General features: G+C 41.6%; 1 protein-coding gene across 1 annotated transcript; it reads left to right on the top strand.

Moving 5' to 3' along the window:
- Positions 1–4,232: 4,232 nt before the first annotated feature.
- On the top strand, positions 4,233–25,526 carry NUDT15 (nudix hydrolase 15). Its single transcript, XM_084879501.1, has 3 exons — positions 4,233–4,428; positions 17,631–17,827; positions 24,076–25,526. The coding sequence occupies exons 1-3, from the start codon at positions 4,271–4,273 to the stop codon at positions 24,231–24,233; spliced, it is 513 nt and encodes a 170-aa protein (XP_084735627.1). The 5' UTR covers positions 4,233–4,270; the 3' UTR covers positions 24,234–25,526.
- The last annotated feature ends 255 nt before the right edge of the window (positions 25,527–25,781 follow it).

Genomic DNA, 25,781 nt, shown 5'->3' with positions numbered 1-25,781 from the left:
CACCTCGCTGTCATCACTGCACTCCGCTGTCAGTTTATGACATTGTCAGTTTATGACTGTTCAGTAAACCATTCGGCCCGCGATTTAGGCTGGATTTTAGATTTTGGCCCCTTCTCTGATTGAGTTCGACACCCCTAGGTTAGAGGCAATCAAGCAGACAGGCAGGCAGGTGAGTAGTTAGGAACCAGCAATCCTGGATTGTGAGAGGAATGTCTGACTGCTGGTCAGTCGGACATCCCCCAAGTAGTTCCAGATTGGAGAGGGTGCAGGCCAGGCTGAGGGACACCCTCCTTGCCCTTATCCCCACCCCCCATACATGAATTTTGTGCACTGGGCCTCTAGTTCTTAAATAAAGTTGGCTTGAGCATGTGTGTGTGTGTGTGTGTGTGTGTGTGTGTGTGTGTGTGTTGGTGAATAATTCAATGGTTATCATTATGGTTTGGAGCCACAGCCTTGATTCTTGCTAAGTTTTAGCAGTTTACCCACCATTGCTATTGATCCTAAGTGCTGGTATCAGCACAGGTTTAAAAGAAAAGTCTTTGTATTATGAAAATTGTCTTGGCATCACAGCTCCTCTGAAAGGGTCTTGTGACCCCTAGGGCCCTTTTGACCAAATTTGAGAACCACTAGACTGAACTTTGCAGAAAGAAAGAAACTTAGTCAAGACATAAATGATAATAACTAAAAATAAAGAATTGGGTTTTATGTAGTAACCTCCAATATAATTCCTTATGCATGACCTCATTTGATCCTCATAATGCCCTCTTGAGGTGGTAGATAAAGCTGGTATTTTCACACACTTAAGGTAACATCCTTGAACTGAAATGATGTGCTTATCATCCTAGCTAGGAAGTAATGGAGATAACATTCAAAACCAGACTTTCTGACTCAAGTACAGAATTTGCCCCACAATACCCCATTTCATCTTTGCACTTCCATGAGATAGATATCTGCTTCTCTTCTCCCACCCCCATTAATATGTCTGTAGCCTAGCCTCTGTTGATTCCCACCTACAACTCTCACCATGCTGAATTTAACAGGAACCTTCATATAGTGGATAGGATAAGGAACTGCAGAAACTGGACCATGAAAGGAATTGAAAATTTGAGAGATATTTTCCAAAGGGAATGGAGTATATAACACCTGTCACATGAAGATGGTAAATGCTGAGCAGAGGGCATCTCAACACACTGTTTAATTGATGCTGTTCTACAGAGGCCGTGACAATGTCCTAGGAGCTGACAGAGCAACTGCAGTAAGCAACTTGTATACATAAATGACCCCAGGCATTGGAGCTACCCCACCAACATAGACATTTTACATTGGCATGTTATTAGAGAAAGAAAGAAACCCGTCTGTTCTTCAAGCCACTTCACTGTTACAACAGCTTAGTTTTGCCCTGATTTATTAATAATATGCCCTCATTTCTTCAAGATTTTAGCTCCTGGTTCACTGTTCCTCTCCCCAATCCTAATCCAGTGATAATTCTTTAGGATTTTAATGCCCACAAAGGTGATCCTTCCAACCCCTCTATATTTCATTGAAAGTGCACTTAGCAAGATCACCTTGACCTCTACATTTCTAAATCAATGTCACTTCTCAGTACTCTTTTTACTGTGTCTATTGACAATATTTGAAACACCTTTTGCACTTGTTTCTGGAACAATACACTCTCCTGGTTTTTCTCCCATTTCTCTGGCATCTCCTTTATTGGTTTCTCCACATTTCCCAACCAAAACGTAGAACTATTTCTTTTTCTTTTTCTTTTCTTTTTTCATTTTTTATTAAGGTATTAAATGTGTACATATCTTACCAATTCAGAACTATTTCTTACAACCCTCAACTCAAAGATCAGTTCAGTTTATAAAACAAAAACAAAAAATAAAGGTGTGGCATATTAATACATAAATAATCCAAGAACCCAGGCCAACACAGGGATATATTTTGGAATCTGGATTAACAGGTGAACTGAATGTAGGTCTTTTAACCTGTTAACCTGAAATATCATTATCTCTTATGAGATTTGAGTAAAATTTTAAAGTCTGCAAGCTGAACATTTAACTGTCTGGCCTTGAGATAAGCTACTCTAATGTTGCCAGTTAGAATCAACTAGACTTGTTAAGGATCAAGTAGACTCTGCTTAAATAGACCATCTCATTCCTGTTCTGGACATGCCTTGTTTTTCCTTAGAACACAGTTTCTTTAGAAAATAGAGAAAGAGGAACATCATGTCTTAGATAAGCTGGGGTAAAAATTGCACAAAGGCTGTTAGTGTTTCTAAGACTCTCCCAGGCAGTAGCAAGAAGTGCAGTCACCCTGGGTAGGCCCTTGGTCTGACCTTTCCTCCCTCACTTATTTGGTATTTCTCCAAAGTTGCAAATGAAACATTAAAGTGAAAGGGGAACCCAAAGGTTGTCTCCAGACTCTTTAGGCCACCGTTCAGTCCACCTTCCCAGTGTGACTGGTTTACCAATGTAAATGCAGCATTACTGTAGCTTCAGGGGCACAGTTGTGTTTCCAAGTATAAAGACTTCAGTGGTTCCTAAGAGTACAAAACCTCTTCATCTTTTAGCTCGCTCCACATCCTTACATGCTCTGGAGACTCACTGAACTACTTGCTTTTGATCCTAAATGTTGATATTAATACAAGGTTTAAAAGGTATATTGCAATTAAAGGTTCTGGCACCAGGCCAGTGAACATGCCATTCTCTCTCTTACCCATCACTCACTGGGCAACAGTTTCCTAGTTGGCTTTTTGGACTCAGTACAATGGGAAACTCTTCTTGGGATCCTTTTCCACTGCTTCTTCCTGCCTTTCATCTCGCCCCACTCCCATGCTGGCTGAGGCACAAGTTGCTGTGATGTGTAGTCTTTTCATAGCATATATCATATTGTATTGAAATCACTGGGATGTTTAATTTCTTTTCCTTACTGAACTTGAGTTTCAAAAGTAAGGACTACATATTCTTGATCATTGGTGATTCAGTTCCTGGCAGCTGGTAGGAAATGAAGAGTTGAATAAGTGAAATAATTCAATGAAAGTAGCTATCATTTAATGTCAACTCTGATCTAGGAGCTGTGGAGGTAGGTAGGCACTTGGAGATACCATGGCAAGCAAAAATATACACAGCATCACCACTCATGTGACTTATACACTGTTGGGGGAACATATGTGAGTAAAATACTGTATTAATGAATAAATACTGAAATTAAAATATGTGCTCTACAGATGAATAGCACAGTTCAATGAGAACAGTTTAAAAAGAACATGATCTAGACTACTTATCCCTTTTGTTTTCTTGGTTTGTTTATTTTATAGATGTAGATGGAAGAAAACTAAACATGATTTATAGTTGATAGGAAGTATTAAAATAAAATAAATGGGAGAAGTTAAATAATATACACGAGAGACAATAGGATGAAATAACAAAGCACAGTTCTGGAGAGGATAGGTAGAGGATAGGCGTTGGGTAAGAGAAAGAGTATGTCTTCTGAAACTACAAGAGGGAAAAGTGAGAGTTGATGCAGCAGTTTCATTACAAAATGCAGAATAAACATATTTCTTAAAAATATGTAGTAATAATATAAATATGTATAAAAGTAACAGTTTAAAGAATTAGAAGTGGTTGGAAAGAGAATTAGAGGGTAAAATTGTTCTTGTTGCCATGTTTTGAGTACCATTTGACCTTGTTAAATTGTGTGCACATTACTTTGGTAGAAGTAAAACAATTTATGATAATTTTTAAAAAAGTAAATACTTCCCATAAAGAGAATTTTAGTTTGTTTTAATTACAACTCTGATTCAGCTGGGATTTTGTGTTGGTCAAAGGTAACTAACTAGAAGTGTCTGTTTTTTCTCCTAAATAGGTTACAAACTCCCAGAACAACTTATTGTTTGCACCCATGATTTGAGAATATTTTTATTTTATTAGAGTGTTTCTTTGCGATGTGTCCTTGCCCTGATACCACACTGATTTGAACTGGATTGAGAATGCGTTTACTGTGTGCAGATCAAAGAAAAAGGAAAGGATGTGCAAAGGTACAGTTCTATAAAAGCAGGTGCCTGGGAAAAGCATCAGTTGGAGGACTCGGGCAGTAAAGAATGTTGAAAGCACAACAGAAGGTGTCATTAGTGAAGACTAAGACCTCCACACAGTCCTTTCTGGAGCAACTGCTGTGCTTCACAAGCTGTAACCCTGGTGACCAGACTCCGGGCCGGGATTGGTGCGGCCCTGGGGGCGGGGCGATCGCCGGGCGGCCCTCCTGCGCCATGCCGCCGGCCGCCGAGCCGCCGGCGCGCCGGCCCGGAGTCGGGGTGGGAGTTGTAGTGACTAGCTGCAGGCATCCTCGCTGTGTCCTCCTGGGAAAGAGGAAGGGGTCATTTGGAGCTGGCAGTTTCCAACTTCCCGGGGGTCATTTGGAGTTCGGGTAAGCAGCCACCTGGCCGGCCTGGGGAAGGCGGAACGTGGCCTGCGCGTTCCCCGCGCCACACTGCCCTTGGGCGCGCTGGGCGCGCGTGCGCCCCTTGGTCGCGCGTGCGCCCCTTGGTCGCGCGTGCGCCCCTTGGTCGCGCGTGCGCCCCTTGGTCGCGCGTGCGCCCCTTGGTCGCGCGTGCGCCCCTTGGTCGCGCGTGCGCCCCTTGGTCGCGCGTGCGCCCCTTGGTCGCGCGTGCGCCCCTTGGTCGCGCGTGCGCCCCTTGTCCTTGCTTCTCTCGGATCGCGCAGGCGCCGGCCCACGAGGGCGCGGAGCTGGACCCGGGAGGCAAAGGATGTCCTTGCCTAGTGCTTTCATCTCCGCGCTGCTTCCTGGTTGGTTTGGGAGATGTGTTTTTTAAGGGCTTCCACAGAAGAGACACGAAGAGGTGTTTATAAACCCGGAGCAGGTCAGCGTTGCCAGTTAAAACATTTGCACTTCAAAGGCCCGCAGATGTATTGACTAGTTCCTGCCTGAGGAGGTCCAGTTGCAGACTAGTGAAACTGAGTCTCCTTTTCCCCATCTTTAAAATGCAGAAGGAGCCGAAACCGGTTTGGCTCAGTGGTAGAGCGTTGGTCTGCGGACTGAAAGGTTCCAGGTTCGATTCCGGTCAAGGGCCTGTACCTTGGTTGTGAGCACATCCCCCGTAGGGGGTGTGCAAGAGGCAGCTGGTCGATGTTTCTCTCACCGACGTTTCTAACTCTCTCCCTCTCTCTTCCTCTCTGTAAAAAAAAATCAATAAAATATATTAAAAAATAAATAAATAAAATGCAGAAGGAAAACGAGTTACTCTTGAAAGTCCCTCTCTTCTTTGAGATTCTGTGATTTTTTTGATATATCAGACAAAGATGGGCAGTTTAGAGGTAATTCTACACAGACTGAAGAAAGTCTGGTAAGTGAGAATAAGTTTCAAGTTAATAAATATCATCTTAAGCATTCAGACCCAGTGCTGCTTTTCCTTTAGTATAAAAAGTGGAGGAAATAGTGAATCTTTATGTTTTTGCCTCATCTTTACTGCTCTCCTTGTTTTCAAACTATTTCAAATTCAGACATCCAATTATACCACTCCTAAGAAGTTAAATATGTAACTAACAAATTTTTAAAAACATAACCACAATATTATTTTCACACCTAAACAAAATAATTCTTTAACATTATACCAAATCTTTGCCATTTTCCCCAGTTGTCTTGAAAATGTCTTTTTACTATTTTGTACCAGGGGATATCAAAGGAGAAGGGCACATATGCATGTGGTTAATAAAGTTTTACAATCTAACGCTAACCCTGCCTCCCCTTTTCCCCCATGGTATGTTGAAGCATATGGGTCCACCTATTTTTTTTTTTTTTTTATTGTTGAAAGTATTACATATGTCCTTTTCCCCCCATAGACCCATTCTAGCTGCCCACCCCCACCCCCACCCTAGGCCTTCACCACCCTATTGTTTGAGTCTATGGGTTATGCATATACGCATACAAGTTCTTTGGTTAATTTCCCCTCTCTCCCCTACCTTTCCTCTGAGATTTCCCAGTCTGTTGTTCCATGTTCTAATTCCCTTTGTTCATCAGTTTATTTAATTCCACATTAATTCCAGTTAATTCCATTTAATTCCAGTTCATTAAATTCCACATATGAGTGATATCATGTGATACTTGTCTTTTTCTGTCTTATTTCGCTTAGCATAATGCTCTCCAGGTCTCAAAGGGTAAGAGATCCTTCTTTTTTACCGCTGCAGAGTAAACCATGATGTAAATGTGCCACAGCTTTCTGGTCCACTCATCTGCTGATGGGCACTTGGGCTGTTTCCAGATCTTAGCTATTGTAAATTGTGCTGCTATGAGCATAGGGGTGCATACATTCTTTCTGTTGGTGTTTCACGTCTCTTAGGATATATTCCTAGAAGTGGGATCACTGGGTCAAATGGCAGTTCCATTTTTAATTTTTTTTAGAAACTTCACACTATTTTCCATAATGCATTCCCACCAGCAGTGTAGTAGGGTTCTCTTTCTCCACATCCTCGCCAGCACTTGTCATTTGTTGATTTGTTGATGGTGGCCATTCTGACAAGTGTGAGGTGATACTTCATTGACATTTTAATTTGCATCTCTCTGGTGATCAGTAACTTTGAACATTTTTTCATATGTCTTCATTGGAGAAGTGTCTGTTCAGATCTTTTGCCCATCTTTTAATTGGATTGTTTTCCTTCTGTTAAGTTGTCTGAGTTCCTTATACCGTATATTTTGGATATTAACCCTTTATCAGATGTACCATTGGCAAATATGTTCTCCCATACAGTGGGCTGGCTTCCTTTTCATTTTGTTGATGGTTTCTTTTGCTGTGCAAAAGCTTTTTATTTTAATGTAGTCTCATTTGTTTATTTTTTCCTTATGTTTCCTTTGCCCTAGGGCTGTGGTCAGCAAACTGTGGCTTGAGAGCCACATGCGGCTCTTTGGTCCCTTGAATGTGGCTCTTCCACAAAATACCATGGCCTGGGCGAGTCAATTTTGAAGAAGTGGCATTAGAAGAAGTTTAAGTTTAAAAAATTTAGCTCTCAAAAGAAATTTCAATTGTTTTTCTGTTAATATTTGGCTCTGTTGACTAATGAGTTTGCCGACCACTGGCCTAGGAGATGTGTGGGTAAACATGTTGCTATGAGTGATATCTGAGATTTTGCTGCCTATGGTTTCTTCTAGGATTTTTATGGTTTCATGACTTAAATTTAAGTCTTTTATCCATTTTGAGTTTATTCTTGTGTACGGTGTAAGTTGGTGGTTTACTTTAATTTTTTTGCATGTATCTGTCCAATTTTCCCAGTACCATTTATTGAAGAGACTGTTTGACTCCAATGTATGTTCTTGCCTCTTTTGTCAAATATTAATTGAGTATAATGGCTTAGGTTGATTTCTGGGATCTCTGTTCTGTTCTGTTCCATACCAGGTTGTTTTGATTACAGTGGCTTTGTAGTATAACTTGATATCTGGTATTGTGATCCCTCCAACTCTTCTTTCTCAAGATTGCTGTGGCTATTCGGGGACTTTTTTGGTTCCATATAATTTTTGGAGTATTCTAGTTCTGGTATTTTAATAGGGATTACATTTAATCTGTAGATTGCTTTGGATATTATATGGACATTTTAATGATGTTAATTCTACCAATCCATGAACACACTATATTCTTCCACTTGCTTATATCTTTATCTCTTTTTTCAACATTCTATAGTTTTTTGAGTACAAGACTTTTACCTCTTTGGTTAATCCTAAGTGTTTTATTTTTGTTGTTGCAATGGTAAATGGGATTGTTTGTTGAGTTTCTCTTTCTGAGATTTGATTACCCTCCTATTTAAGAAAAGGCTAATATGCAAATAGACCGAATGGCGAAACAATGGAACAACTGGTCGCTATGACGTGCGCTGACCACCAGGGGTGTGTGTGTGTGTGTGCAGAACATGGTGGGCATGGGCAGCAGGTGGCAGAGCGTGGAACATGGTGGGCTTTGGCTGCAGCGGGATGGTGGAGTGGTGAGCGGGAGCGCCAGACAAAGGTGGAGCACTTGTCACTGTCATCGGGGCGAGCCTCTAGTGGTTACTGGAAAGTCTTTGCTCCCACCCAGCATACACACCTGCTGCTGGCAATGGCCCTACTTGCACCCGCTGCTGGCACTGGCCCCGATCGCTCTGCACTGCCAGCAGATGCAAGTGGGGCTGGTCTCATCAGTGTGTGGCAGTGATGCTGGTGGGAGAAGGGCTGCTGGCAGACAGGGAACCAGAGTCTGTGGTGGGAGGGGCTGGGCGGGGGTGCAGAGGATGGGCCGAGACCTGCCTCTGTGTCCACTGTCGCCTACAGTTCCTTTCAAGATGCACAAATTCGTGAACTGGGCCCCTAGTTGGTATATAAAAATGCCATCCATTTCTGGGTGTTAATTTTATATCCTGCCAAGTTCATTTTTAAAGCTAGTATTTTTTTGTGGAGTCTTTAGGGTTTTCTATGTATAATATCATGTCATCTGCAAATAATGAGAGTTTTACTTTCTCTTTACCAATTTGGATGCCTTTTATTTCTTATTTGATCTTTGTGGCTAGGACTTCCAGTGCTATGTTGAATAAGAGTGGGGAAAGCGAACATCCTTGTCTTGTTCCTGTTCTTAGGGGAAATGGTTTTAGTGTTTGCCCATTGAGTATGATGTTGGCTGTAGGTTTGTCATATATGGCTTTAATTATTTTGAGATATGATTTCTCTATTCCCACTTTGCTGAGAGTTTTTATCAAAAATGGGTGTTGGATTTTGTCGAATGCTTTTTCTGCGTCTATTGATATGATCATGTGATTTTTGTATTTCAATCTGTTTATGTGCTGTATTGCATTTATTGACTTGCGGAATATTATACCAACCTTGCATCCCTGGAATAAATCCCAATTGGTTTTTATGTATGCTCTTTCTAATATATTCCTATACCTGATTTGCTCATAATTGGTTGAGGATTTTAGCATCTATGTTCATTGGGGATATTGGCTTATAGTTTACTTTGTAGTGTCTTTATCTGGTTTTGGAATTAGGATAATGTTGGCCTCATAAAAAGAGCTTGGGGGTGTTCCTCTTCTTGGATATTTTGGAATAACGTGAGGAGGATAGGTGTTAGTTGCTTTTTGAAGGTTTGGTAAAACTCCCCTGTGAAGTATTATGGACCAGTGATTTTGTTTGCTGGGATTTTTTTTTTTTTTTCCCCCTGCTTCTATTTATCAGTTGTTATTGGCCTATTCAGTTTTTATTTTTATATTGTTTAAAGTATTACATATGGTAGTACATATATCCTCTTTTTCCCCCCCATTGACCTTCCCCAGCCTCCCCTACCCCCTGTCACATGCCTTCCCCACCCCTCCCCACCCTACCCCACCCCACCCCCATAACCTGTGTCCATTGGTTGTGCTTATATGCATGCGTACAAGTCCTTTGGTTGATCTCTTCCCCCCAATACTCTGCATCCTTCTGGCTGTAATTTGACAGTCTGTTCAGCTTTTTACTGCCTCTGTATCTTTTTGTTCATCAGGTTATAATGTTCTTTCTTTTCCATAAGTGAGTGAGTGAAATCATGTGTTATTTTTCTTTCATTGCCTGGCTTATTTCACTTACTTAACATAATGCTCTCCAGTTCCATCCATGCTGCTGCAAATCATAAGAGTTCCTTCTTTTTTATAGCAGCGTAGTATTCCATTGTGTAGATGTACACATGGTTTTCTATCCACTCATCTGCTGATGGGCTTTGATGCTATTTCCAGATCTTAGCTATGGTGAATTGTGCTGCTATGAACATAGGGGTGCATATATCCTTTCTGATTGGTGTTTCTAGTTTCTTGGGATATATTCCTAGAAGTGGGATCACTGGATCAAATGGAAGTTCCATTTTCAGTTTTTTGAGGAAACTCGATACCGTTCTCCACAGTGGCTGCATCAGTCTGCATTCCCACCAGCAGTATATGAGGGTTCCTTTTTCTTTTCTTTTTTTTAAATTTTATTTTATTTTTATTTTGTTTTAATTTTAATTTTTAAAAAAAATTTATTTATTTATTTACATATTTATTTATTTTTTTTTGCCCCCCTCCCTCCCTCCCTCCCTCCCTCAGAGTTCCTTTTTCTTTGCATCCTTGACAACACTTGTCATTTGTTGATTTGTTGATGATAGCCATTCTGACAGGTGTGAGATGGTACTGCATTATTGTTTTGATTTGCATCTCTCAGATAATTAGTGACTTTGAGCATGTTTTCATGTGTCTCTTGGCCTTCTGTCTTCTTTAGAAAAGATTATATTTAGGTCTGTTGCCCATATTTTTATTGGATCATTTATCTTCCTTTTATTAAGTTGTATAAGTTGGCCTATTCAGGTTTTCTGATTCAATTTTGGGAGGTTGTATTTTTTTTTTTTTTAATTTGTCCATTTCATTCACATTGTCCAGCTTGTTGTATATAGTTGTTTACAGCATTTTCTTACAATCTTTGTATTTCTGCGGTATCAGTTGTTACTTCTCCACTTTTGTCTCTAATCTTATTTATTTGGGTCCTCTCTCTTTGCTGCTGCTGCTTCTGCTTCTTCTTCTTCTTCTTCTTCTTCTTCTTCTTCTTTTACTATGAAAAAGTTTTCCTTTAATATCAATTATTTTTGTAAATTCCCACAACAGAAGGATTTGTTGAATACATTAATGCTGTAAATGAGAAAACAAATTGGGGTGGTAAAACATACTCACAAGTAAGGTGGTTTGACAGAAACCACAGACTGACATCAAATGGTCAAAAGCAGCACCACCAGGCTCCTCCTTGGGCTCCATTCCTCCTCTGGACAATCCATTGATCTGGGTGCTGACTGCTGCTCACCAACAGCACCTCATCCTCCTGTTCGCTCCCGAAGCACAGGCACGCCACCCACTACTTGAAGCCCTCCTGGTCGTAGGTCCTCATCTTGTTGGGGTTGAACTTCATCATAGAGGCGGGCTCTGGTGGCCGCTTCTGCTCCAGACACTGCAGCGGGGCCTGGCCGCCCCCACCCCTCCAGGGAGAGGGGCCCAGGCGAGTTAGGCGCAGTGGTATCAGGAGGCAAGGTAACGGCATGGGGTGGGCAGCGAGGCCAGTCAGTCCCGGAGCCGGGCGTCTGCTCCGACATGGGGCAAGGTGTGAGCATGGGTCGCTGGAGCCCAGGTACTGGGAAGGAAGCGCCACCTCTGCTCCGGCGCCTGCTGCGCTCCATGAAGCCATGAAGCCCGCCGCCCGCTCGCTTCTGCTCCCTCCTGTTGCTGCCATTGCAACCTCCGCCCCAGGAAGAGCGAGGCTCCAGGGACACACCATGAGGAGGTAGTTGCAGAGACTCGCTCAGACTCTCTGTTTCTTGATGAATCTGGCTAATGGTTCATAATTCTTGTTTATCTTTTCAAAGAACCAGCTCTTGGTTTCATTGATTTTTTTTTTTTTTTTTTTAAGATGGTCTTTTTAGCTTCTATGTCATTTATTTCTGGTCTAATATTTATTACTAGAGGCCTGGTGCCTGAAAAATTCATGCACTGCAGGGAGTGGAGTTCCTCAGCCCGGCCTGCCCCCTCTCACAGTCTGGGGGCCCTCAGGGGCGGGAGGCGACCCAGCGATCAGGGGAAGGCCATGCCCACCACACCTCTGCTGATGCCACTGCCCTGCAGCAGTGCAAGCCTCAGCCGGCCCTGGTTACCTGAGCCTCGGCGGCCCAGTGCGGCTGGGGGGCTGAGGGGACTGGGGGTTCTGGAGGCAGGCATGCAGAGCGGTGGACCTGACTGTGCTGCACCTGCCACCCTGCAGGGCTGAGGGAACTGGGTGCTGCCATCTTGTGGCTGTGGGCATTGCCATCTTTGAGGGTGTGACAGTCAATTAGCATATTCTCTCATTGGCTGTGGGTTCCGCCATCTGTGTGAGGGATGGATTTCTTGTAGGATTTCTTTCTATCTGTGCTTTTTTGTTTCCTCTTTGTAATTCTTTAAGTATTAGTTTATTATTAACGAGGCCTGGTGCATGGAAATTCATGCACTCTGGGGGGTCCCTCAGCCCTGCCTGCACCCTCTCACAGTCTGGGACCCTTTGGGGGATGTCTGACTGACGGCTTAGGCCCAGTCTCCAGGGGATCAGGCCTAAGCTGGCAGTCAGACATCCCTCTGGCAGGCCAGGAGCCCTCGGGGGATGTCCAATATCCTTAGTGCTGCCACAGAGGTGGGAGAGGCTCCCGCCACTGCCGCTGGGCTGGCCAGCCATGAGCTGGCTTCTGGCTGAGAGGTGCTCCCCTGTGGAAGCACACTGACCACCAGGGAGCAGCTCCTGCGTTGGGAGCCAGTTGTTCATAGTGGCCAGTTGTTCCTGGTTGTTCTGCCGTTGGGGTCATTTTGCATATTACCCTTTTATTATATAGGATTTATCTTATTTCTTGAGGTAAGCCTGTAGTGCTATGAACTTCCCTCTAGGACTGCTTTCACTGTGTCCTATAGATTTTGGGTTGTTGTGTGCTCATTTTAATTTGTTTCCAGGAAGTTTTTGATTTCTTTCTTGATCTCTTGGGTAACCCATTCATTGATCAATAACATGCTATTTAGTCTCCATGTGTTGGAATGTTTTTGGGTGTAATTGCTTTAGTTGATTTCTAATTTTATTCCATTGTGATCTGAGAAGATGCTTGATATGATTTAAATTTTCTTGAACTTGTAGAGACTTGCTTTATGCCCTAACATGTGGTCTGTCTTTGAGAATGACCCATGTGCACTCGAGAAGAATGTATATTCCATACCTTTGGGGTGAAGTGGTCTATAAATGTCAATTAAATCCATCTGATCCAGTGTATTATTTATAGTCACTTTCTTGTTAATTTTTTGTCTGGAAGATTTATCCAGTGAAGTCAGTGGGGTGTTAAAGTCCCCTACTATGACTGTATTTCTGTCAGTCCTTCCCTTAAACTTCTCTAGAAGTTTAAAAATATATATATTTAGGTATTCCTTTATTGGGTGCATATGTGCTTATCAGGTTTATAAATTCTTTCAATCCCTTCATCTCATCCTTTGTGAGTCTTTTGTTCTGAGTTGGGTCTCTTGTAGACAGCACATAATTAGGTCATGTATTTGAATCCATTCAGCTATCCTATATCTTTTGATTGGAGCATTTAACCCTTTTACATTTAAGGTTATTGTTGATAGGTACTTATTTATTGCCATTTCACTTCTGTACCTATGTTTCTTTCTCTATTTCTTTTCATTACACCAGTCTCTTTAGCATTTCTTGCAATGATGGTTTGGTGATTATATACTCCTTTAGCCTTTTTTGGGGGGTAGGGGGTGGATCTGGGAAGCTCTTTATTTCACCATCAATTTTGAATGATTGTCTTGTTGGATATAGTAAGCTTAATTTCAGATCCTTGCATTTCATTACCTTGAATACATTATGCCATTTCCTTCTGGCCTGTAGAGTTTCTGATGAGAAATCAGGTGACAGCCTTATGGGAACTCCTGTGTAGATTCTTCCTCCCTTTAAGATTTTCTCCTTGTCTTTAATTTTTGGCATTTTAATTATGATGTATCAGAGCATGGGCCTTTTAGGGTTCTTCTTGCTTGGGACTCTGCCTCCTGAACTTGTGTGACTCCCCCCCCACTCCCCCCACCAGAATAGGGAAGTTTTCTGCCATTATTTATTCAAACACGTTTTCTATCCCTTGCTAACTTTCATCTCCTTTTGGTATTCCACTGATGTGAATATTATGTTTCATGTTGTTCCATAGCTCCCATAAACTGTCCCCTGTTTTAAAAAAATTTTTCTTTTCTTTTCTTTTTGGTTTTCTGATTGAGTGATTTTTTTTTTCCTACCTTGTCTTCTAATTCGTTGATCTGGTCATTGGCTTCCCCTAATCTGCTGTGTATTCCTTCCAATGTGTTCTTTATTAGTGGTATGTCGCTGTTCATAGTTTTTATGTCTTTATTCATATTGGTGAGGATCTCTGTCACCATTATTATGAATGCTATGTCTGATAAATTTGTTATCTCCATTTCATTTAGCTCTTCTGTAGAATTCTCTTGTTCTTTCATTTGAGGTTTGCTTTTTGTCTCCCCATTTTGGCTACCTATTAGATAGATCTGCTACAACTTCCAATCTCTAGTGCAGGACAATGTCAGATGCTGTTTGTGACTGGCCCTGAGACCCCTATTGAGTCCCCTGAGTCCACAGGTTGTGGCTCCCTCTGCTGGGGCTGAGTGCCTTTGGAAAGGACCATGGTGTGCACCATGGTCTGCTTTTCCTAATTTCTTGCCCAAGATTACATCACACAAATACTTAAAGCCTCTAAAGACCTGCCTCTGCCTTCCAGGGATCCCTTGAGTTTTCCGCCTGACAGTCCAGATTCGCCTTGTAAGAGCGTGGGTGCCCCAGGGGCTCGCCTGGAACTGGATTGGGTCTTTGGATAATATTTTTAATCCCAGTGCAGTCGGAACTTGGATTAGTGCAGTCTGGAGCTTCCGACTCCTTCCGCTATGGAGAGGCCATGGCAACCTCCGCAGTCAGACCTCTCTCTGTGTGCACACTTGCACACACACAAGCACCTACTGTGGCTCCCGGCTCCCAGAGTCTCCCAGTTTCTGAGTCTCCGGATGCCTTTCTCTACAGTCCAGACTCCACCCATATGAGTCTGGGTTTCGGCCGGGCTGGGGTTCAATGCATTCGGGGGCTCCTTTCCCCTCCCTCCAGCCAGGCACTCGGCTGCCCTTCTTCTCTGTGCGAGCGTCTCCCTACCTCAGCGCTTTGCGGCTCCCCTGATCTGTGAGCCTCTCTCCTCCTTTCTAGTTGTAGATTTTCCCACTCAGCCAGCTTTCCTGTGGTTTTGGATTATGTCCGTTCTGTCTTTTAGTTGTTTTGAGATTGTTGTGCGAGGCAGCAGTTTAGGTGCTTACCTAGGCCGCCATTTTGGTTTCTCTTCGCTGGGGTGAATTGTTTTGAAGGTGTCAATTAAGTCCATCTGATCTAGTGAGTCATTTAGGATTGCTGTTTCTTTGTTGATTTGTTGTCTAGAAGATTTATCCAGTGATGTCAGTTGGGTATTAAAGTCCCCTTCTATGATCGTATTGCTGTCAATCTCTCCCTTGATATCTTCCACACGTTTTTATGTATTTGGGTGCTCCTGCATTGGGTGCATATATGTTTACCAGAGTTGTATCCTCTTGTTGTATCGATCTCTTTAGTATTATTAGGTGGCCTTCCATATTTCTTGTTATGGCCTTCACTTTGAAGTCTGTTTTGTCAGATATGAGTGTTGCTACCCCAGCTTTGTTGTTTTTCATTTCCATTTGCACGAGAGACATTTTTCCATCCCTTCACTTTCAGTCTGTGTGAGTCTCTTGTTCTGAGGTGGGTCTCTTGTAGACAGCATGTATATGGGTCGTGTTTTCTTATTCATTGAGCCACTTGGTGTCTGTTGATTGGAACATTTAGGCCATTTACATTCAGTGTTATTATTGATTGCTGCTTGTCTATAGCCATTTTTATATTTTGTGCTTTGTTCCTTCTTCCCTTTTGTTTTCCTCTTTTTACAACAGTCCCTTTAGCATTTCTTGCTTTGCTGCATTGGTACTAATAAACTTAGCCTTTTTTTTCTTGTCTGTAAAACTCCTGATTTCCCCTTCAATTTTTAATGATAGCCTTGCTGTATAGAGTATTCTTAGATTCAGTCCCTTGCTTTGCATCAATTTATATACTTCCTTCCATTCCTTTTAGCCTGGTGTGTTTCTGTTGAAAAATCATTTGATAATCTGATGGGAAATCCATTGTAGGTAACTGTCTGTCTCTCTCCTACAGCCTTTTATATTTTCTCTTTGTCATTAATGTTTGCCATTGTAATTACGGTATGTCTTGGTGTGAGTCTTTTTGGGTTTGTCTTGGTTGAGACTCTCTGTGCTTGTGTGACTTTTTTCTTCAAATCAGGGAAGTTTTCTGACATTATTTCTTCAAATAGGTTTTCTAACTCTTGCTCTTCTTGTCCTTCTGGCAACCTATATACATATGTTGCTTTGCTTCATTTGTCCCAAAGCTCCCTCAGGCTCTCCTCCTGTCTTTTATTTTATTTGTTCTCTCTAATTGCAGTTCAGATTGCGTGTGTTTTGCTTGCCTGTCTTCTAATTTGGTAATTTAGTCTTCTGCTTCTTCTAGTCTACTGTTGAAAACTTCCATAGTGTTTTTAATTGTAGCAATATCACTCTTTATTTTCTTCTGATACTTATATAGGTTGTTGATTTTCTCAGATGAACTGTATGACTCTTAGTCTGAATTCTTTTTTTCTGACACATTGCATGCTTCTGTTTCATTTAGTTGCTTTTCTGGTGATTCCTCCTTTCCTTTCCTTTGTTGGTTGTTTTTCTGTCTCCCCATTTTTTGCTCCCTCTGATGGATCTAGGTGTCGAGTCACGTGAGGCCTGTGGCTGCAGCTGTATGCTTGGCGGTGGGTTGCCCGGTCATGGGTTGCAGTTGCTCCTCAGGCGGTTGCAGGCAGCGGCTGCTGCTTGTGCAGTCATGGAGCAACTGCTCCTCCCGTGGTTGCGGGGCTAGTGCTTCTTGCGTGGTCTTGGGCAGCAGCTTCTCTTGGGTAGCTGCTCCTTGCCTGGTAGCCGGGTGGCTCCTCCTCAGGTGGTTGTGGGTGGTGGCTGATCCTTGGGTGGTTGCAGGCGGTGGCTGGTCCTAAGGTGGTCATGAGGCTGCTGTTCCTTATGTGGTTACGGATAGCGGCTGCTCCCTGGGGGAGGGGGTCCTGGGACAGCTGCTCCTTGTGCGTTTGTGGGGAAGCTGGTCCTTGGGCTGTCGCTGGTGGCAGCTGCTCGCAGGTTGGCTGCTCCTCGGGTGGCTGTGGGTGGTGGCTGCTCCTTTTGGGGGTCGCGGGACAGCAGCTGCTCCTAGGCACCTGTGGGCAGTGGCTTCTGGTGTGGTCTCGGTGCCCAGGGCTAAAGGGTCTGACTGGCAGGGGGGAAATGTGCTCCAGAATTCACAGTAGCCCTTAGCAGGGAGGCTGGAGTCCCAGTGTCTGTGGGTTGGCAGCTGAGGCAGCAGGTAGCTGGCCAGAGTGGCTATAGGATCCTGGGTGGTGTCAGAGGGCCCCCACAGAGGAGGTGAGGTGGGGCTCCCAGTCATAGCAGCTTTTCCTTTCAAGATGGTGTGGCCTCTGCGGCAGAGCCAGTGCTCTGTGAGTGATTATAGCAGTAGCAGAAGCTACCTGGCTAGGAGAGTCTGGTCTGCTAGCCCTCAAAGGTCTTGTGAGATGTAGCTGTCCCTCTCTCTCTCTCTCTCTCTCTCTCTCTCTCTCTCTCTCACACACACACACACACACACACACACACACACACACACCACATCCACACTCTTCTTTTGCTCCCTCCCTCACACTCTTTCCCTCAGTACCATCCTTCTGGTCACCATCCTAAATATTCACTTTTTGTTATTCAATATGAAGTCCTTTTTCTCTCCTGATAACTAGACACAGGATATACAGAATGTCAAAGGTAGGGTTTGATTTGTTGTTTAAAGAATGAACCAATTACAGTTATTTTTGCTTTATGCTAGGAATAGTTAGCCAAGTATTTCTGGCAGAAAATAAATTAAATGAATAGAATTGAATACAATAGTATGTCTCTGTTTTCCAGCGAAAGCTGGGAAGAATGTGCTCAAAGGGAAACCTGGGAAGAAGCGGCTCTTCACCTGGAAAACGTTCGCTTTGCCTCGGTTGTGAACTCTTTCGTTGAGGAGGAGAATTACCATTATGTCACTGTACTGATGAAGGGAGAGGTGGATGTGACTCATGATTCAGAACCTAAGAATGTAGAGCCTGAAAAAAATGAAGGTAAGAGAATTACCTATAGTAATGCATTTTTTAATTTTTTACACAAGTACTAGTATATCTTCTGAAGGAATATTACATTATGTTGCTGCACAGATTTTCTTCACATTGAAATATAGATATACGTAAATCCTGAAATCACAAGGACATAACAGGAAAGAGAACTGGCACCTGAGTTGATTTGCATTTTGATTCTTCCTCTTAGAAATTTGTGACCTTGGAGAAGTTATTATCCTCGATGCCTCTTTTTTCTTCTGTGATAATAGTAACTACTATCAGTTGTTGTAAGGGGAAAATGAGTTAATACATTTCAGAACCTAGTGAGCACAGTTAGTATTCAGTAAGTGTTAGTTTTATTTTTAGTATTTAATTTTTTTACAAACTATAATTTTAAGTATAACATTTAATGTGTCTTTCTCAGTTTTCTCATCTGTGCAAGAGAGATAATAAATTCTTTTATAGAGGATGATTAACCTGACAAAACAGTTATCTGTTCCTTTTGTGTTTAATTGAGTGCTCTGGAAATTTTAATGGCAATAACTGATGTTTATTATTTACTCCACGTTAAGCATTCTTCTAAAGGGTTTACATGTTTCATTTCTTCAAATCTAATAAAACTCCACGAGAAAAGGAACTAAAGAGAAAAATATCAAACTTACTGATTATATTGTTTTGAATATGAAACTTTATTCAAGTGGTCTCATATAGTGGAAGTATTTCATTTCTTTTCTCTTACAGAAGACTCTTTTCATTCAATAAATATTCACTGAGAACTGTGTGCTGGACATTGTTCTAGACAGGCACTAAAGAAACAGTGGTATATAGAAGTCCCTGCCCTCCTGGGATTTACAACTTAGTAGGGGGAAAGGTGGCAAGGTAGCAGATATTTTATGATTGTAATGATAAGGAAGAGAAAGAAAAACTGTGTAAGGATAGTGGTGCATGTGTGCTGTGTTAGGAATGGCCTTTGTGAAGGGGACATGTATACAAAAGCCTGGAGGAAGTGATATTTATAGAATGAATAAATCATGTCTAACCCGTTTTATAGATTTGATTGGATGAACAGAAGCAAAGTTCTACCAAAAAGTCTATTGAGTCATACAAAATTTTTAAAAGGTAACTACTTGGAATCACCTAAAATGAACTATCAAAGTCTGAGCTGAGTTGTTTTTACTTACAGTACGTCGGATACCAAATTCGTTTTCCCCCCCACATACCACCCAATTCTCCAACTCTCCAAAAATAATTGGATGGCCTATATTTCAATTCAATTCTGACACCATCTATCCAGAGTTGCCATCCAAAAAGAGCTCTGTCGCACAGACTGCCCCACTTCAAACACCATGCAGAAGTCCTGGCCTCCCGTAATTCTGACCACAGCAAGGGTTCCCATAGCTCCCTTCTCAGGTTCAATAATTTGCCAAAATGGCCCACAGAATGCAGAAAAATGTTTTACTTACATTGCTAGTTTCTTATAAAGGATATTACTCAGGAACAGACAAGTGGAAGAGATGCGTAGGGTGAGGTGTCTGGGAGGGGTAAGGAGCTTTCATGCCCTCTCCAGGTGGCATGCTACCCTCCCATCACCTTGGTGTGTTCACAAACTCAGAAGCTCTCCAAACTGAGTTGTGTAAGGTTTTTATGAAGGTTCCATTACATAAGAACTTATGATTGATTAAAATATTGCCTATTGGTGATTATCTCAATCTCCCTTTCCCTCTTCCCTAAGGTGGGGCTAGATGGTAGGGCTGAAAGTTCCAACCCTCTAATCAGTCCTTGGTCTTTCTGGTGACCAGCCCCATCCTGAAGCTCTCTGGGGGCCCCCAGCTACCAGTCATCTTATTAGCATAAACTGTGGTTGAAAGGGATATTTTATGGATAACCAAGATGATTCATCTCTGTCACTCAGGACATTAAAAAGGGTTTAGGAACTTTGTGCCAGGAAAAAGGAATGAAGACCAAATGTATATATTTCTTATATCTCTTATCACACTAAGAAATGCCTCAAAAGTATCCAGAGGTCTTCAGTTGGCCTAGGATACATTTTTCATGCCTAAAGAAGTGGAAGGCTGCCTGGCTGGCATGGCTCAGTGGTTGAGCGTCAAACTATGAACCATGAGGTCATGGTTCGATTCCTGGTCAGGGCACATGCTCGGGTTGCAGGCTTGATTCCTAGTAGGAGGCATGCAAGAGGCAGCTGATCAATGATTCTCTCTCATCATTGATGTTTCTAACTACCCCTCTTCCTCTCAGAAGTCAATAAAAAATAGAAAAAAAAAAAAAAAGAAGTGGAAGGCAGGAGAAGTAGGCAAGAAATGGCTTAATGGGTTCATTGGGAGTATCCTCTACAAGTCCCTCTTATCTTTCACATCCCTAATTATCCCACGTAAAATAAGGAACTGGAGAGTGGAGAGCCCAGAACAATAATAGTGGAAACAAAAACCAGTAGTCTGACACTCTGAAGCTGTAGGGAGAAGCAGTTAATTGACTCTTTAGTATTAAATTTAAATATTCATATTTCCATTTTAGTTCTTTTGGTAGGACTCAATTTACTGTTTTTGAAGAAAAATATATTACATAACCTGGCCAGCATGGTTCAGTGGTTGAGTGTTGACATATGAACCAGGAGGTTATGGTTCAGTTCCTGGTCAAGGCACATGCCTGGGTTGTGGGCTTGATCTCTGGTCCTAGGAAGTGGGGGGTGCAGGAGGCAGCCAATCAATGATTCTATCTCATCATTGATGTTTCTATCTCTCCCTTTCTCTCTCTGAGATAAATAAAAACATAAAAAATTTTAAAAATATATTACATATAACCAAAATTTTAAAAATTAGTTTTGAAGTATAATTTATTCAGGTAATAAGCACTGATTATTATTATTTTAAGACTAGAGACCCAGTGCATGAAATTAGTGCACATGGGAGAGGGTCTCTTGGCCTGGATTGCAAGAGGGCGTAGGCTAGGCTGAGGACCCCACTGCGGCACGATTGGGGCTGGGAAGGGCCATGAGAGGTTGACCAGCTGTGGAGGGACCGTGGGAGGGTTCCAGGGCATGTCCGGCCCATCTTGCTCAGTCCTGATCGGATGGACCCCAGCAGCAAGCTAACCTACCAGTTGGAACGTCTGCCCCTTGGTCGTCAGTACACGTTATAGTGAGCTGTTGAGCGGCCTTAGCATATCATTGGCGTATTAATGCTTTGTTTGGTTGAATGGCTGACCAGACACTTAGCATATTAGGCTTTTATTATATACTAGAGGCCTGGTGCATGAAATTCGTGCACAGGGGGTGTGTCACTCAGCCCAGCCTGCACCATCTCCAATCTGCGACCCCTTGAGGGATGTCCAGCTGCCCGTTTAGGATCTGAGGGATGTCCAACTGCCCATTTAGGCCCGATCCTAAACTGGCAGTTGGACATCCCTCTCACAATCCAGGACTGCTGCTCACAATCCCAACTTCTCGCCTGCCTGTCTTCCTGATTGCCCCTAACCACTTCTGCCTGTCAGGCTGATAACCCCCTAACAACTCCCCTGCCAGCCTGATTGCTCCTAACTGCCTTCCCCTGCAGGCCTGGTCCCTTCAAACTGCCCTCCCCTGCAAGCTTGATCACCCCCAACTACCCTCTCTTGCAGGCCTGGTCCCTCCCAACTGCCCTCCCCTGCTGGCCTGGTCCCTCCCAACTGCCCTCCCCTGCTGGCCATCTTGTGTGTTGGAGGGATGGTCAGTTTGCATATTACTCTTTTGTTAGATAGAATGTTAGGGCCCTCAAAATTTCCTTATGTTTATCTTTTCTATGGGCAAACTGTCCTGAGATTAGAAGAGAAAAATATGATGAAAATAGATGTGTGTGTGTGTGTGTGTGTGTGTGTGTGTGTGTGTATGTTATGCTTAGTATCCTTCACAAGAAGCAGATACAGAAACCATTTATTAGAGAAGGTACTGAGGATAAAGCACCAAAGTCACTGACTACGACAGCCTTTAGTCACAAGTGTCATTCACCCTGCTGGCCCTCTTTCTATTTTTCAGTTGTTCTCCTGCCTGTCTTGCCTTTGAGTTGGCAAACCCTGATTCAAATAATAACTTCTCATCTTGCTCTTCTGAGCTGCAGACTTATATTTCTAGTTGCCGTCTAGATATCTTTTGCTAATGCTCAGAAGTTATCTCAAATTTAGCTCAATAATTCAATTTCAAATCACACTTTTCTTCCATTAATGAACTTTGAATCTATAAAGAACAGACATTTTGGCTCATTCATTTTTGACTCTTCCAGGCCTGACACTATGCCTGGCTTGTAATCAGTGCTAGAATATGTTGAAGAAAGGAACAAAGGAATGAATATGCAAGCAAACCTCTTCCTGTGAGGTTCTCTAATAGAGTATCTAGATTGGCCTACTTTTTTGTTTTACACATTTTTTATCCTCACCCCAGGATATATTTATTTTTAGAAAGAGAGGAGGAAGAGAAAGGAGAGGGGAGGGGATAAAAGGGGAGGGGGCCATTGATGTGAGAAACATACATAACACCCAGAATCAAATGCGCAGCCTAGGTATGCACTGACTAGGAATGGAATTCGCAGCATTTTGGCGTACAGGACCATGCTTCAACTGGAGCCACCTGGCGAGGCCTACTTTTTAAATAACTTCTAAAAAATTACTGTTCTATTTTGCTACTATATTACTGTATATATTCTTCCCCCCTAAAATATAGTAATTTTAAGTAGTTTAAATATATATTTGTGATTCTTTTTATTCATTTACATAATCTTCTGAACTTGTCCACCTTCGTTTTGAGTCTCTGACTTGCTAGTAAGCTCAAATCAAGCGGTGTGATTTTATAAGCCCAAGTTACTAGCATCAAATCAGAGATGGTCAGAAACACTTGTTCCTCTTTCCATCTCTTAATAACAATATAGCAGAAATTGTTTTCACCTTTTCCCCATTTGCAACCTAACCAAGGTGCAATGGTTGGTGAGTATTTTATTTATAAGGTAGAGATACAGTCTCTGTTCCATGTTCATCAGGTGCTGGGATACACTTAACAGACAGCTCTCTTGAGACTCAGTTAACTTACCATCTTGTAACACTTTGTTGGACAATCTCTCTCTCTCTCTCTCCCTGCCCCTCTCCTCTCTCTGTTAGTGTGTGCTCACAGTTGCTAATTAGCCTTTCCTGAATTTACTCCAATTTCATGGATTATCTGTTCCCTGCCTTCCCAGAGTAAAACTACATATTCTATTTATAGCCTGAGAAATAGTTGATGGAAGAAACAGTATTTATACATACATATATTCATGTATTCATAAAGAAACTTACTTAGAACATAGAGTATCATCTTACTATCAGGATCCTATATAATAGAAAGCTAATATGCAAATTGTCCCCTCAACCAGGAATTCAAGCAGGAGTTCCACCAGGAGATGGGGTGGGCCAGCCAACCGCCCTCCGCCCCTCTCCCCAGCCATCCCCACTCCCTAATGGGGGTGGGGGTGGCCGGCCAGCCGCCTGCGGCCCCTCCCCGTGCCCGGCCCAGGCAATCGGCCCCGATTGGGGCGGGCTGGCTGGACCCCCACCTGTGCACGAATTTGTACATCAGGCCTCTAGTATTTATAAATTCACCTATCATGAGCATCTGTGCTTTATGTTACTTAAATAAAAGAAATGCCATTTCCCTAGAATATTTTTTCTAGGATTTCATGTATTTTACAACTAAAAGACACTGTTAATATCTTTTTTTGCTAAAATAGCTTAAAAAAATGAGTCTCTCTATATTTGTCTTTCAATCTTAAGACATACCATGGCACAGAATATTTTTTATTCTCTGTATAGTTTCCATTACTTTTTTTAAGAGATGGAGGAGAAATTAGAAATTCTGTAATCTACCTTAATATTTTAGGTGAGGGAACTGGTATATTTTAATGTAGTGTATCCTCTAGTATATCAAGTTCTGTGCATTTTGTTTAGCCAGATATTTAAATGAAAATTGAATCAAACTAAATCTGCATTTTACCACAATGTGGATCTTGTAAACTTGGCTTCATGTTCAAATAATGGCATATTTGGAATGATTACATTTTCTTTTTTAAGATCATCATTCCAAATGCAAATTATTTGCATAGCATCACTATTGTACCTTCTTTTATAGGTAGGAGATTATTTTTAAATTTAATTTTTAAAGTATAGGTTAACTTGCCAAAATAAATAACCTTTGTTTCCTTTCAAATTAAGTAAGTTGATTTGGTATCTTTGTTTTTTAGGTTGGGAGTGGGTTCCTTGGGAAGAATTTCCTCCACTGGACCAGCTTTTCTGGGCACTACGTTGTTTAAAGGAACAAGGTTATGATCCATTTAAAGAAGATTTGGACCATCTGGTAGGATACAAAGGAAATCATCTCTGGATGAACAAGATTAACTGATTAAAACAAAAAAAAAGACAAAATAAGGTCCAGAGAATGAAAAATACCTGTATTTCAGAACAACTCCATTTTATCTAAAAAGTCCCATATCATTACCAGTTTGTTTTCAGTCTCTTAATATGTTACCACCCTTTCAGGCAATATGTATGAAAAATTTACTGGGATTATATTATGATTTATATTCCAGACTCAGAAAATGTATTAAATGGTGATATTGTGATTAATCTGCTTTCCATATTTCACTGTGATATTTTCTGTGTAGTTTGTCATTATCAACTTGCATGGAGTGTAGTAGAATTTGCCTTAGTGTTTCAGTTCAAAAAGAGATCCTATTCAGATGCTAACACTATATGCCTGAAATAGAATATATCATGTTTGGTGATTTTTCTCTTCTGTTTTATCTAAGACAAAAGGTTTTTGGTAATATATTGTAATAGTCCTTTTAACTAGAGTGAACAGAACAGGTTATTAGGGTATATTTCCTTGGTTTCTGATTGGGAATGTAAACCAAGAGAAGTGAGAAATACCTCCTAGGATTTGTTTTCTATCATTAGCAAGCCATCTAATTTTGGATTTCTCTCTTAATCTCCTTGAGATCCAGTATCCTTAATGTAAAATAGGGAGATTAGACTAGAGCAGTGGTTCTCAAATGTGATTTGGGGAAGTCCTTGAGCCCTTGGAAGGATACTCAACATCCAAGCTGTTTTTTTTTTACTCCTTTTCTAAGTGTACTGAGGAGTTTTTCAATACTATGTGATTTGTGCTAATAGACTGAATGCAAAAGCAAATATGAGAATTCAGTTCTCTTCTGTTAAACCACATATTTGCAAAAATGTAAGACAGTGCCTTTTTCATGTTTGTTTTAGAAAATGATATTTTTCATAAAAATTATTTAACATTTGATGGGCTTTATTTGTAAATGAAATAATAACATTTTAAAAATATTTCCAGTTTTAATTCCTAATATGATAAACTAGTAGCCCAGCACAGGAATCCGTGTGCCAGTAGCTCTGCCACCCTCCTGTAGCTCCCTCTGTTCCACCACCCCCGCCTAGCTAGCTGCTCTGCCCCCTCCTGTAGCTCTCTGCTGCCGCTTGTAGCTTGTTGCCCACTGGATCTGTGATCCGGTCGTTACGAGGTTCGTCATTACGCTTCATGTTGATCATTTGCATATTACATCTTTATTATATAGGATGTCACTGATAAAATCCTACAAAAACAAACTCTTTGGGGTACTCAGTAATTTTTAAGAATATAAAGGAATTCAAATAAAAAAGTTTAAGAACTGCTGGATTAGATCACAAGTTTACTTCTTTTTCTTTATGAGCCCACTTCTATAAAATCCTATGCTTCTTTGAGAGCTGGTTACATTTTAATTTTTCCCTTTAAAAAGACTCAAGTATTACTATAACACATGCTACAAAAGAATCTTTTCTCCAAAAACTGGATATAATTTTTTAAGTTTTTAATTGCTTGCTTTTTAAAAATTATATGTGTACATTGTATAATTCACCACTTATAAATTTAATTTTCTATTAATTTTCAAAT

The sequence above is a fragment of the Pipistrellus hanaki genome (assembly GCF_964339955.1).
Source record: "Pipistrellus hanaki genome assembly, chromosome: 3".
Lineage (NCBI taxonomy): Eukaryota > Metazoa > Chordata > Mammalia > Chiroptera > Vespertilionidae > Pipistrellus > Pipistrellus hanaki.
The sequence above is the reverse complement of the archived record's forward strand: the minus strand, read 5'-3'. Positions and strand labels throughout refer to the sequence as shown.

What these genes read in the sequence shown, in the direction of transcription:
- NUDT15 (XM_084879501.1), top strand. Translation starts at nt 4,271, where the DNA reads ATGCCGCCGGCCGCCGAGCCGCCGGCGCGCCGGCCCGGAGTCGGGGTG. An exon ending in GGGGGTCATTTGGAGTTCGG is followed by an intron (nt 4,429 to 17,630) that starts GTAAGCAGCCAC and finishes TCTGTTTTCCAG; the next exon opens with CGAAAGCTGGGAAGAATGTG. An exon ending in AGAGCCTGAAAAAAATGAAG is followed by an intron (nt 17,828 to 24,075) that starts GTAAGAGAATTA and finishes TTTGTTTTTTAG; the next exon opens with GTTGGGAGTGGGTTCCTTGG.